Source organism: Triturus cristatus, chromosome 12 (genome assembly GCF_964204655.1).
Source record: "Triturus cristatus chromosome 12, aTriCri1.1, whole genome shotgun sequence".
NCBI lineage: Eukaryota > Metazoa > Chordata > Amphibia > Caudata > Salamandridae > Triturus > Triturus cristatus.
In genome coordinates, this window is record NC_140595.1 from 771,604,536 (window position 1) to 771,617,354 (window position 12,819).

The 12,819-nt window shown below is 44.3% G+C and overlaps 1 protein-coding gene across 7 annotated transcripts in view; it reads right to left on the minus strand.

Annotated features, from left to right (window-relative positions):
• Positions 1-9,402, minus strand: part of CHD3 (chromodomain helicase DNA binding protein 3) — a 1,560,957-nt gene extending 1,551,555 nt beyond the window's left edge. For all 7 annotated transcript variants that reach the window (XM_085639027.1, XM_085639025.1, XM_085639026.1 and 4 more), the window contains exon 1: positions 8,666-9,402. In XM_085639027.1, the coding sequence (XP_085495153.1) occupies positions 8,666-8,912 (247 nt within the window). In that variant the 5' untranslated portion in view covers positions 8,913-9,402. The remainder of the gene's footprint in view (positions 1-8,665) is intronic.
• Between the last annotated feature and the right edge of the window lie 3,417 nt (positions 9,403-12,819).

Consider the following 12,819-nt stretch of genomic DNA (forward strand, 5'->3'; position numbering starts at 1 on the left):
CTGTTTTCGACATAGTCTGACTGGGATCCTGCTATTCAGGACCCCAGTCTATCTGCTTTCTCCTCTAAATTGATTGCATGTACTTAAGGTACACTCCAGGTTGGATTCTGGGGTACCCTTATAAGTCCCTAGTATATGGTATACTATGTACCTAGGGCATAGGTACCCCAGAGGCCTCTCAGGGGCTGCAGCATGTATTATACCACCCCTGGGAGACCATGCAAAATGACACCACAGGTCAGCTACAGACGCATGTGTAAGGTGGTGCATGCACCGCTTACTTAGATATAGGTTCGCTATATCTACTCCATATCACTGCACATATAAACCTATCAGTCACTCCTATGGCAGGCCTTATCAATCCTGAAGGCAGGGTGCTGGGTTTTATGTGAGAGGGTGCCCATGCATGAGCAGAGACCCTCTGCGGCCTTCTGAGCCTATATTCCGGGGTTGTTTATGATACAGCCAACCATATATACTTAAGTGCATTATAACCTCATGGTAAATGCAAACTTTAAAACAGCTGCATGGATACATGTCGTGTTTGGTGTCAAACACCTTTGAATCATACCTCCACACCAGTAACTGGTGTGGGGGGTATGATTCCACCCTCCTAGAGGGAGAAATATGACAACACCAGTACATCCGGTACCAGCTTTCTTGACCCTGGCATCACAAAATGGATGCTGCCAGCCACAGACACGAGTCTGCCCTCCTGCTGCTGAAACTGAAGGTCAGGGAGAAAAGGGGGGGGGGGGACACCAAAAACACAAACAATAGTATGTCTCCCTCTAGACCTCTATTTCTTTACCTTTAGGAAATAAATCTCAATGGGTTATATGTCAGAAACTGGAAAAAAATCAAATTTCTTCATATTCAATGTTTGTATTTTTTTTTTTTCATAAATTGATAATATCAAAAAATTTAGAAAGTCTCACTTAAAAACACATACGTTCATAAAATAAAATTGAACATTTTTATACAATTTTCTTCCTTTTGAGTAAAAAATTATATATCTTTAATAATTCATCATTAGACCCTACATCAGAGAACTAAATCACTCCAATTTTGCACACAAAATCATATACATACTCACTCACACCAATCAAACTAGCAGACAGACCCACACAAAACACATAAATGTCCTGGTCAGAAGGGGATACAAATATTATAACTCTCCATGACCAAGCCGTGGGATGGGCGCATGGAATATGGCTGATGCCCGTTCGGTGGAACGTGTAGACCACTTTCTTCAGGACCTTCACAACACAAAGTATCCTTCACCTAATAGTAGGGGTACCTAAAATAATTCAAAGAGTACAATTCAGTAACCCATACAATTTAATCATTTTATCATTGATTGGACCAAAATCACATCCCAACACCATAAGAAAGACAGCCACTGTGTCTCAGATGAAATATATAAAAAACATTTAAGAAGAGCGATTTAGAGAAACATGATAGGCAAAGTGCTATAATATCACAGTGAATTGCACAGGACTCTTCCATCTTTAATTGTTGGAGAGTTCATAAAAATGTGTTCGGAACAGGCAACGGCGCAACCAAAGTAAGAAATCAGTTGGTAACCTGAGGGACCTGGAGGGCTTTTTAGCCTCAGTGACCATGTCCTGGAACTTGGACTTTGAGCCTAATATATAGGACTTTATTGAAGAGAAGTGTGCCCACTGAACAGCAACATGAGGCCCATCAAAACTTGCCCTCACGATCATATGCTCCGAACAGATATGGGAGCAATAAATAATAAAGCTTCATATTAATTCCTAAAGCTCAAGTGGGTTAGACCAGCTTTGTCAATCTTTGTAGTGCCTCACCTAAGAAAACAGTTGGCAAACACTGCATATTCGATTAGAGGGATAAAAATATCTGTTGTTGTCCTAAAGAAGGTGGTTCTATTCTGTCAACCCACCGAAACGCGTTGACGCTCTCTTTTTCTATTAAATTTGAGAGACAGTGATCTACATGTCAAAAAATGCATAGATAACAATATTTTTCAATTGATTCCTTCAAGTTAACAAACCTTTAAAGACAAATGTGTATGTCTTGTGTATTGTCTCTCTTGATACAGTGAATTTGTGATATTTTTTATTATTGGATTCTTAGATTGTTTTAAAATACATTAATTTCATATAAATTGTATAAATTGTTTTATTCAGAGAGATATGTTAAATACTTACTGTTAAGAATTGTTGTTTGGGTCCCTTTCGAAAACGGGTGTGGAGTGGTGCATGAGACCGAAAGAAGTGTACTGTGGAAGGGTTGAATGAATTGATTTCTCCAAGAGATTTTTATTGTTGACAATTAAGTTGTATATGGAACCCTGTCTCTTGGAGTAGCGGGGCCTCCTCTTTTAGATTGGGATACGAAACATGACCAGGATTGGCACTGCCATTATATATTTAGACATCTCGTAATGACTTATGCCCACTATATGTCTTAAAATGGCTGAACACACTTACAAAGCCTGGAGAATCAACTCTGGGGTTTGTTGGAGTGTCCTGCTCATGCATGGGCACCCTAACACTTATAACCAAGCACCCTGCCCTCAGGACTGAAGGACCTTATATAGGAGTGACTTATAGGTTTTAAGTATAGTGACCTCAGATATAAGGAAACGTATATCTTTTGTGAGAGGTCCAAGCACCACCTCACACAGGTTGCAATAGCAGGTCTGTAGTCTGAATTGCACTTAAAACCTATAAGTCACCCCTACGGCAGGCCTTTCAGTCCTGAAGGCAGGGTGCTCGGTTCTAAGTGTGAGGGTGCCCCTGCATGAGCAGGGCACCCCAACTACTTCCGGAGTCCATTCTCCCCCGTTGTAAGTGCATCAGCCATTACGACATATAGAGTGGCCATGTGTCATTACGCGATGACCATCTCTAAACTGGCTGTAACCAACCCTGTCATGTTTGGTATCACAAATGTTGGAATCATACCCCCACACCATAAACGGTGCGGAGGTATGATTCCATGCACTGTAAAGCCCCTTCGGGATGCCCTCAGTGCTACCGGTACCAGTCTTCCAGAACCGGATAGCAAGCTAGGGCTACTGCACCTCCCAGACAGGGTTTAATGTATTGGGGGAGGGTGGGGGCGCTTGCCAGCGCCACTGAGACTGCTTGAAGGGCACATTTGGTGCCCTCCTTGCATAATCCAGTTCAAACCAGTTCAGGGAGCCGTTGGCTACCGCTCTGGCACAAAACTGGACAAAGGACATGGGAGTATAATCCCCACAGTCCGGACCCTCCTCTGGGAGGGACCCCTGAATCGTCCCAACCCTTTCCTGAGGGGACCTATGGGCTTACCTGTGGTGGGTCCTTAGATTAATCATGGGACAAGATTCAGTTCAAGACACCACTTCATCGTCGAACGTCTGGGCACTCTGGACTTCACTGGACTCTGCTCTGGGCACCTATACTGCAACTGGGAAGACTCCTGCTGCTCCTGGTCTCGTCGTCCTGCTCATCTGCTGCAACGTCTGTACCTGTGCTCCATACAGGATCCTTCCAAGGCTTGAGACATCCAAGACACCTGAAGGAATCTCCCTTGAAGTGAGGAGTGACTTCCCTGCATCTGCAGGCACAGCAACCAAGTCGACCGGTCTGCTGCTCCTAGGCTCCCACGGACTCCGAAATGCTCAGTAACGCAGGTGGTGGTTCTCAAACTTCCTTGAGGCCTGCGCTGTCTTCTCACAGAGTTTGAGGCTGGTATCCCTCGTTAGAACCGCAGGGACCAAACCCCTGCGCAACGCGCCGACTTGACATTACCAAGGTTTGTTGGCACTCTTCATCAGAGATCTTCCGGCTGCAAGAAGCTCCAGCCTCAAGCATCTCCACTGACTAAGATCTCCGTCCTCAGCACATCTCTTGCACTGTGGGCCTACATCTTTGGTGAGCTGCTCGAGGTCATCTTGCGACTCCTGTGCCTCCGGCCTGTGGGTTCAGGCTCTCCTGATTGCTCGGGGACTACTCTGACACCCCTGCTTGTGGTGAGTCCCTTGGATCTTGCTGCTCCTAACTCTGGACCTTGCTGCTCCTAACTCTGCACCTTTTTCACCTGCTATGCTGTTTGCAGTTCCCATGGCTTGTTGGTGCTCCGAACGGACACGACCCTTCAGCTCTCGTCATCTGGCGTGGGACAGCTTGTGAATGGCTCCACAGTGTCGCCTGTTCCACACAGTTGCAGCTCCAAGGTCATCGACAACTCTCCTGTATCACCCGACATCGGTGGGCATTTGTCTCCCGTGCCTCCTGGTCACTCCTGAGTGGCATAGACTCTGTCCCCTCTTATTGCAGGTACTCCTAAACTTTAATCCACCTTTGGGTTCCACTGGACACTTTTACCTTCTTCAACAGCAAGATCTTCGTGAAGTCCTCCATTGAGTTTGAGTGCGGTTTCCAACGCCACTTCACACCTATGCGCCCGGCTTCCCTGGTGTAGGTATCCTGGTTCCTAGGGTATCCACGGGTGGGGTGGCTCTCCAACCTTCTGTTTTCCTGTGGGTTTCTTCAGGGTCCACTGGGAAGGGTCCTTCTTCTCTAAAATTGCACCTGCAACTTACCCATTGACTTGAATTGAGCACACAGTTTTGTTCCCACTCTGCATACGGCCTTCATGTGGTTCCTGGGTACTTACCTCGGGTGGTTCCTTGGGTCCCCAGCATTTCTACAATCTCTGGGTACAGTCTTAACTCGAGTGGCGATTCACATCCCTCTATTTTAATATATGGTATGGTCTCCCCCTGGCGACTACTGTGTATTTGTGCTACTTACCTGTTTTTATTGCAAAGTATCGTGTGCATTGTGTTATATCTCTGGGTAGGGGATTTTATTATGTGTTTGGGAATGTCTTATAATAGATATAGATTTTCATAAATACACTGTGTTATTCTTTTTCACTTAACCTATACCAATAAGATTAAGATCTGGTAAAACAAGATGCTTTACGCTCCTTCTGGACTAAACCTGAAGGCCTCTCTCCACAGCTACCACTTAGAGAGTTTTCTAAGGTTGTCTAAGGCCACTAAAATCCCCATAAGGATTGTCTGGATTACTTCAGGGTGCTACACTTACATAAATGAGCGCCATATACTAAGCCAGCCTCTTACATGGGCTCTGAGAGCCAATATTTTGAACAAAATGTTAGCCTGGAGAGCAGCCTCAAAATTAAATTTGAAAAGAACTAACCCAAACCAGTTTTGAAATCATAGACAATGAATGGTTACACATCTCCTGTCAAGAAAGAGTGAATAAAAGCGTGATCCAAACCACCCCACTTGATTTAATTCCAAAGTTATTCTTGATAAGGAGGGGGGTGCTCGTCAGAGAACTTGAAGTGGTAATCAGTGTATGTCTGAAAGCCAGTGTCCAAGAAGTGAGGGGACATCATACGAAACCTGCCCTTTCTGCTGTAGGAGTCGAGGGTCTGCCTGAAGTGCTTGGAAGTCTGTATGTCAGCGGAGAGAGGGAAGGAGTGTGCCTAACCTGTAAGAAGAGAAACTGTCCAGGAGAAGCTCAACATGTTCCTGGCATGAGGAGAACCCAGAGAAAGTTCACTTGCACAGAGAGAGAACCCAAGTCGTAGAGAGGTACCCCTATCGCTCTACACAGTTCACATGAGCTCTTTAAACAGTATCAGAAGAAGTATCATGTGTCGCCCTGCAGTTTTCCATGGGCTTAAGAGAATGGTGCTGCCACTGCTGCAAGTGAAAGCTGGGTGTTCATCGCAGCAGAAACTCCCGATTGATGCAGATGTCACCACTGCCAGAAAGACATCACTGCAAGAGAGTTGACCGGAAGACCCAAGCAGCCATACCAGAACGCCCATCTGAAGCCAGATGATGACAAGCACTGGCGTCCAAATCTGGTTTACCAATTACCCCTGCGAATTTGCCCCGAGTGAGGCTGCTGGCAAGGTCCTGCAGGAGGGCGGGAGCCCAGCCCCCATCCACCACACCCCTCAAACTGCTGCAAAACCCAGCAGATAAATCTCAGGGTTTAGCCTGCACTGAGAATAAGAGTTTTAATGTGTGCAGGCATATCTGCTGTGCACGCTAAAACTTTTTTCCCCCAGGGATAAAAGACGTAGTTGCACATTTGATAAATAGGAATATTTGAGCTATCTGCACCAGGGCCTAATCCTATAGTGTGTTGGGGGATTGCAGATATGGGATTTAGATCATATCGAAGGGTGACTACAGGGAGGATAACAGGAAGAAGAGTTTGTAGCACCTCACCCTTGAACGCAGCTTAGTTTGCAAACCTATGAGTGATTTCAATTGAATTCTGTAGCATTTAGTACGGCTGCATAAAGTACTTTCTTTAAAGATAAGCACTGGGCTGGACATTATATTTTTTGTCTGTTGGTTAACTGTAAAGTTCTGAGCTTTTGCCCCTACACTACATTCTGAGAAGCCTATAAGTGCTTTCTCTCACTACTCCCGAGATTCTAGTGGAGAAAGGGTTTTACTTGGCTCGGTTTGCAGAGCTATTGAAGGATTGACCCCAGTTACAATAGGCCATACCTACCACAGATGGAGCCCAGTAGCCTCCACCTACACTGTACACCCCCACGCCTCACAGGGTCTGAAAACTGAGCTGTAAGAATAGCGCTCCTCTAATCCTATAGAGTAAAATCATGAATTACTTCAATGAGAAGTTGATTTATGTGTTGAACAAAGTAAATTTCATCACCAAATGACAAATACCAAAAAGCTGTAAAGCTTACATACAGTCGGAGTTCCGAAAGCAATTATTAGGGGCCGAACTGAACTTTATTCGAGACTGAAGGCAATCATTGATAAAGCTTAGAGTCCACAGGTCCAAAACAAAACATGGGTTGGCTAAACTTTCTCCCCTTAACTCAAGTTAATACGGTCAGGAGACTTAACTGTATTTTATGCTTTCGAGACAATAGAGACAAGGGCTTAATTTGTTGATGTAACTTATTTGGTTCAACACAGAAGTAAATCAACTTCTCACTTAACTCGGCGAGGATTTTACTCTTCATTAAATTATTGAGAAATCAACACCCTCAAGAGGAAAGCGCTGCACTAAAAGCCAGAACTCAATTACACCAGATACAACAGATCTGCCAAAACATACACTTATAAGACAGACTTTTTCATCTAACCTCCGAGAAAAGGAACTAATATCCGTGTGAATAGAACTGCACAAGAAACCTCTTGAAATTCAGAAAGGATATGTAAACGAAAACCTGTACACCTCAGAACTCATCACCCACAAGTATTCTGCCTACTTGCAAACTATTCTGAATGGCATTCCTGGCCTCTGACTCTTGTTCAGTGCTCCCTTGCTCTCTAGGTAGGTTAAAACTGTTAAAACAAAGTCCCGTACATGCAGCCGCAGTGTGGCTGCAGAAGCATCTGGGGGTCACAGGTTCCAACCGTGACGTGTAGGCGCAACCTTTCATCTACTTAAGAAGATGAATTGTAGCCCTACATTAATAAACAGTTACATTTGTGTCTACTATCAATTTTTAACAGTAACTGTGTAAACCGTATGAAAAACAAAAACGTGAATAACGTACTTGTTGCATGTTTTGTGAAGGTGAAGAGGGTAGGAGCCTTTGCATTTAATAGCTAAATTGAATTAATTAATAAATACCTGTTGCACCACTCAGGTTGCAAAGCATTAGTACACGCGCAACACCTTCCCTGCCCTAATCGTTGTCTGTATTCCTGTATTATCTTTTTTTGTGAGGGGAAAGCAAAGTAACATATCGAACGGAACACGAGTTAAATAAACAGTTACATTTGTGGCTACCATCAATTTGTAACAGTAACTGTGTCAACCATATGAAAAACAAAAAAAAAGTTAATAACGTACTTGTTGCATGTTTTGTGAGGGTGAAAAGAGAGTAGGAGCCTATGCATTTTGAGTTTTACATTTAATAGCTAAATTGAATGAATTAATAAAATAATAATTAATAAAAACTTGTTGCACCAGTGCAGTGCAGTGCGGAAAAGTCTGGTGTTATACAGTAATAGAGAAGAGAATGTCCGATTAAAAAACAATGTTTTGAAAAGAGAAAACCCGATAAAAAACAGTGTTTCAAATATATAATCTTGCCATAAGGACAATTCAAGCATGCAACACATATAGGGAATGTCAAATACACAAATGATGACACAGCTTAAAAAACCCACAAATAATGAACACTCCAAAAATAAAACAAAAAGTATAAAATGCCTTCTTTGCCGCAAGGAAGCACACCAGAGTGTCTGCCGTTTCAGAGAACCAGGCGCACACACGCATTAAGCAAAGCCGCCGTGACTGTACACCCCTCGCGGCGCGCCTCGTCTCCTGTCAGGGATTCCTACTTAAACGCCCCGGGGGGCACGCGAGGGGTCAGTCAGAGCGCGAGGCCAACAGGCGGTGGGGGGCGAGGGGGTCGCGACCGCGGTCGAGGTGACGGTTTCTAGCAAGGGGGGCGGCGTGAGACACATTTGAGAGAAGAAAAAAAAGTGCGTGTCTAAACCTGGCTTCTGATCTAGGCGCGCGCTGCTGGTGTTGTCCCTCTCTGCAGAGCGAAAAGGGGTCCCTTGAAACCGTCGGCCCAACGGTCACCCCGCGCGCCTGCCCTCCTGGAACGTTCAGTCGCTTAGGCAAAGCTTGTCGCGGCTTACCTGGTGTCGTCGCCTCGGCCGCCGCCGCTTCATCCTCCGGGTCCTCGGCGGGCGCCGGCGGGAGCGGGGAGTAGAGCTCCTCCGGGCTGTCGGGTCGCGTCACCCCAGCCTCTCGCTCCTCGTCTTCCTCATCGTCCTCCCGATCGTCGTCGTCTTCTTCTTCCTCCTCCTCGGCTTCTTCTTCCCCCTCCTCGGACATCGCCATCTCCTCCTCGTCGTCGTCCTCGTCCCTCAGCGGGGAAGACATCCCCGAGGCGCCGGTCCCACACCCCCGTGGCTGCCTTGTCTCTCCCTTTTCCCCTTTCGCCGACCTGGCTTGTAAATACGTATAAACAAAATCTCCCTACACTGACAAAATCAACGCTATTTACAAATAAAGGCTGAAGCTTACTTGAATTTACTAATCTGTCTCCTCACAACAAAACAACTCTTATTTAAATTCCAGAAAAAGGGGCGCTTCTGAATATTTTTTTACAGACAGAAACAAAGATGGCCGCCCTTAAATTATATTTAAACAACCCCCCCTCCGTAAAGAAAAAAAAAACCTTTTGACAAAATGGCTGGCTTAATATTTCTTGCCCCCACCCTTCAAAAATAATCCGAAATTCAATCAGATGAATCTGTTTCCTTTTCTTCTTGATACTGAATGTCCGGAATTATCCTGCAGCAATCATGCAATCACCTCTTTTCATCTGGTTATTGCACAGATTAAATATTGTATGTATGTAAATGTATATATATTTTCTCAGGGGTGGGGGCAGTAGGAGGAATGATTTCTGCATAAAACAAAGATGGCTGCTGTAAATTATTTTTCCACAGCCCCCCCCCCCCCAAGCTCTATAAGAATAATGTGCAGGGTGGGGGGAGTAATCAGTAGTCTTGTTTAGTCTGACATCAGCATACATTGTTAAAGGTTAACTAGTTACATACTAGTATTTTCTTAACTAGTACACCGAAGAAGGGAGAAACCGGTTTTTAAAAGATATAATAAATACTTAGAAGGGAGTAGTTCATTTTGCTGCAGGCACCGAATAATGTGCCTTGCTTTTTAACTAAAATTTATACATTTGGAAATGCTTTATGGCCTTTCCAACTAACTGCTTCTGGTGTTAAAAAAAACAAAGCATTGCTTGTGCTAGTTGGAATTTCCTTTTTCTTGAAGAATTTGCTTATTTTTATAGAAATTTCTTTTGTGTTTTAAGTTGAGCGATAAACATATAGACAAAGGTAGTAAAAAACATATACTGATTTTTTTTTTTGTTACATATTTTCTGTCACTGATGACATGGCCTTAATTTAATGTCTGGAAGGGTTGAAAACATGTTTATCCCATAAAAGGCATGTGTCAACTGTGAAATGAGTATGCCCTTCCATTTTTTTTTTAAGTTATAAAACTCATTCCAAATGTCATAATTTTATTAGCAGCAGTAGGCTTGAAACAATTCACAGTGCACCTGTGTGGCAAAGATAGTACAATAAAACACGACAACGGTTGTGGCCTAGAAGCGCCCACACACTGTTTGTCCTACTACTTTTGGTAGTGCTCACCTTAGGGGTTAACCGTTATGAATACCCCAAACTTGACTATACAAAGTTAGAGGAGCACATTGACCTAAAGTAATGAGTTTTTAGCTATAACAGTAACTATTGGAAAAGAGTCCCCACTTCCAGAGCATATATTATGCATTTATATTCAAAGTCAATATAGCACATGAGACAACATGAACATTATCTTGTCAGAAAAAGGGGGAAAAGCTCTCCATGTTCTTTATTCTTTTTCCTTTTATTAATGCTTCGCAACAACGTCATACAAAAAGACTTGACACAACTGGAACACTGCCTACGTGTTTCGTCCCCGTTTCACGGGACTTCTTCAGGGCAAAATATCCAGGCGTTTGTAATCCAAACTCCCCCTTTTTTTGACAAGATGATATTCATGTTGTCTCATGTGCTTTATTGACTTTGAATAAACATGCATAATATATGCTCTGGAAGTGGGGACTATTTGCCAATAGTTACTGTTATAGCTAAAAACTCATTACTTTAGGTCAATGTGCTCCTCTAACTTTGTATTTGTGTGGCAAAGATCGCCACGTTACAAACAGGGAGACAACATTTGTCACAGATTTACCACGAAAAATACCATTACATATGGTATTGAGTGGGTGTTTCAGGAAGGTTTGGAACTTGGCTCTAAAAAGTACCCGTAGTTCAGGTTTTGAACATAGGTACTGTTTTGTACAGACTTCACTGTGTCCTTACTTTAACTCCACTCACACCACCCATAAAGGCATATTCACAAATGCATTTTGGAGTACATAGAGTACTACAAGAATACTACTTTATGTGTTTTTACATACTGTTGTGAACTACCCCAAAACATCCAAAATGCAAATAAGATGGGACTATTTAAAGGCTCATCATATTCAATTGATACAAATACACAATATTGTACTGCCTTTGCACTTTTATTACTAGGGAATTGGATGTTTTAGGGGAAGATTCACAAAGGCATGTTAAAGTATGTTAAAAAAAAGTACTCCTGTAGTACTGCTTCCCCTTCTTGTAAATGCTTTTGTTATTAAGCTGCATAGTCTCCTAGGTACACAGCTCATGTGTACAATTCCCACACACAGATGTTTCCACCCTAGGTGGGACATAGGTTAAACAAGTCTCCCAGTCCTCTACTGCAGACTGGAACAGCAGATTTAAACGGCTAGCCCAACTTTGCCACTTAAAGCAATGGCTTTCTCTGCAATTTGTGTAAATCACGCCAATAGCCAGTTTACTGAACCCGAAGGGAAGTTGGAGCAAATTTTATGGGTAGAAAGTTTATTTTCTGTTGTTTCTACTGTTTAAAGACTTAGGTGCCGATCACGATCCGGTAAAAAAATTCCCCGTACGACTCGTATCGGGTCTTTTTACCATACGAATCGTACAAGTGCCGTACAAACTGCCAATTACGATTCGCATGGGAAAAAGACCATACGAATTGCATTGGGAATTATTCCCCACACGTCCTCGGGTCGGAAAATGTGTCCGACACGTCCTCGGACGATTTACCGTACAAATGTGAAAAGTGAAGTCCGACCGAGGAATCACGATCCATCCCGTGCGTCCGATGTTACAACCGTATGGAAAAAACACCGTCCGCACCGAACACCCATAGCAACCATGGAGACATGTGCCCGCATACGCGCCCAACACTCCCCCCCAGCCCCCTAACGTTCGAGACGTACCCCCCGTGTATGTACACCCCCACCCATGTATGTACACCCGTGTACGTGTCGTACCCCCCGTGTATGTACACCCCTGTACGTGTCGTACCCCCGTGTATGTACACCCGTGTACGTGTCCTACCCCCCGTGTATGTACACCCCTGCACGTGTCGTACCCCCATCCGTGTATGTACACCCGTGTACGTCAGAGTCGCACCCCCACCACAACCTCCTAAGTACGGAGCGCACCCCAGGCCCCAACATCACAACCGCATGGACGAGTCGTACCAAGCCACACACAAGGACAGCACTGTACAACAAAATGGCCCATGTACACACCGTACACACGCTAAAATCGCACGTACACAACCAGGACAAACCAAAACAACACAAGAATACACCATTCGAATGGCACAAAGCCACTAAACATGTCCAACAACCACTAAAACAACACATTCACTGACCTGCAACTGCCAAAAACAAACAGAGGGCCCAAACACCACCACTCCTTATAACACACCCACCCAAACTTCAAACACAGCCACACCCACCAATGGACCAATAAAAAGGGCCCACACACACAAACCATGAGCCTTTGCAACGGACTCACTGCTGCCAGACCCCACAGACAACATACAGCACCAAACTACAAGCTTTACCACACCTTACACTTGCACACCTTCACACAACCACCTTCACAAACACCCCCTCATCACATTCACACACACACCTGCACAACCACACCCACAACCATCCACACACACCCCCCCCCACCATCCACACCCACACCCCTCACCATGCCCTCTAACAAGAATCCAAAGTTCAGTAACCGAGAGTTGGAGGTCCTTGTCGATGAAATCCTCAGAGTCGAGCCACACCTCTTTGGAACATTGGTCAGACAGACCAGCATGTCAGAAAAAACAGCCATGTGGCAGA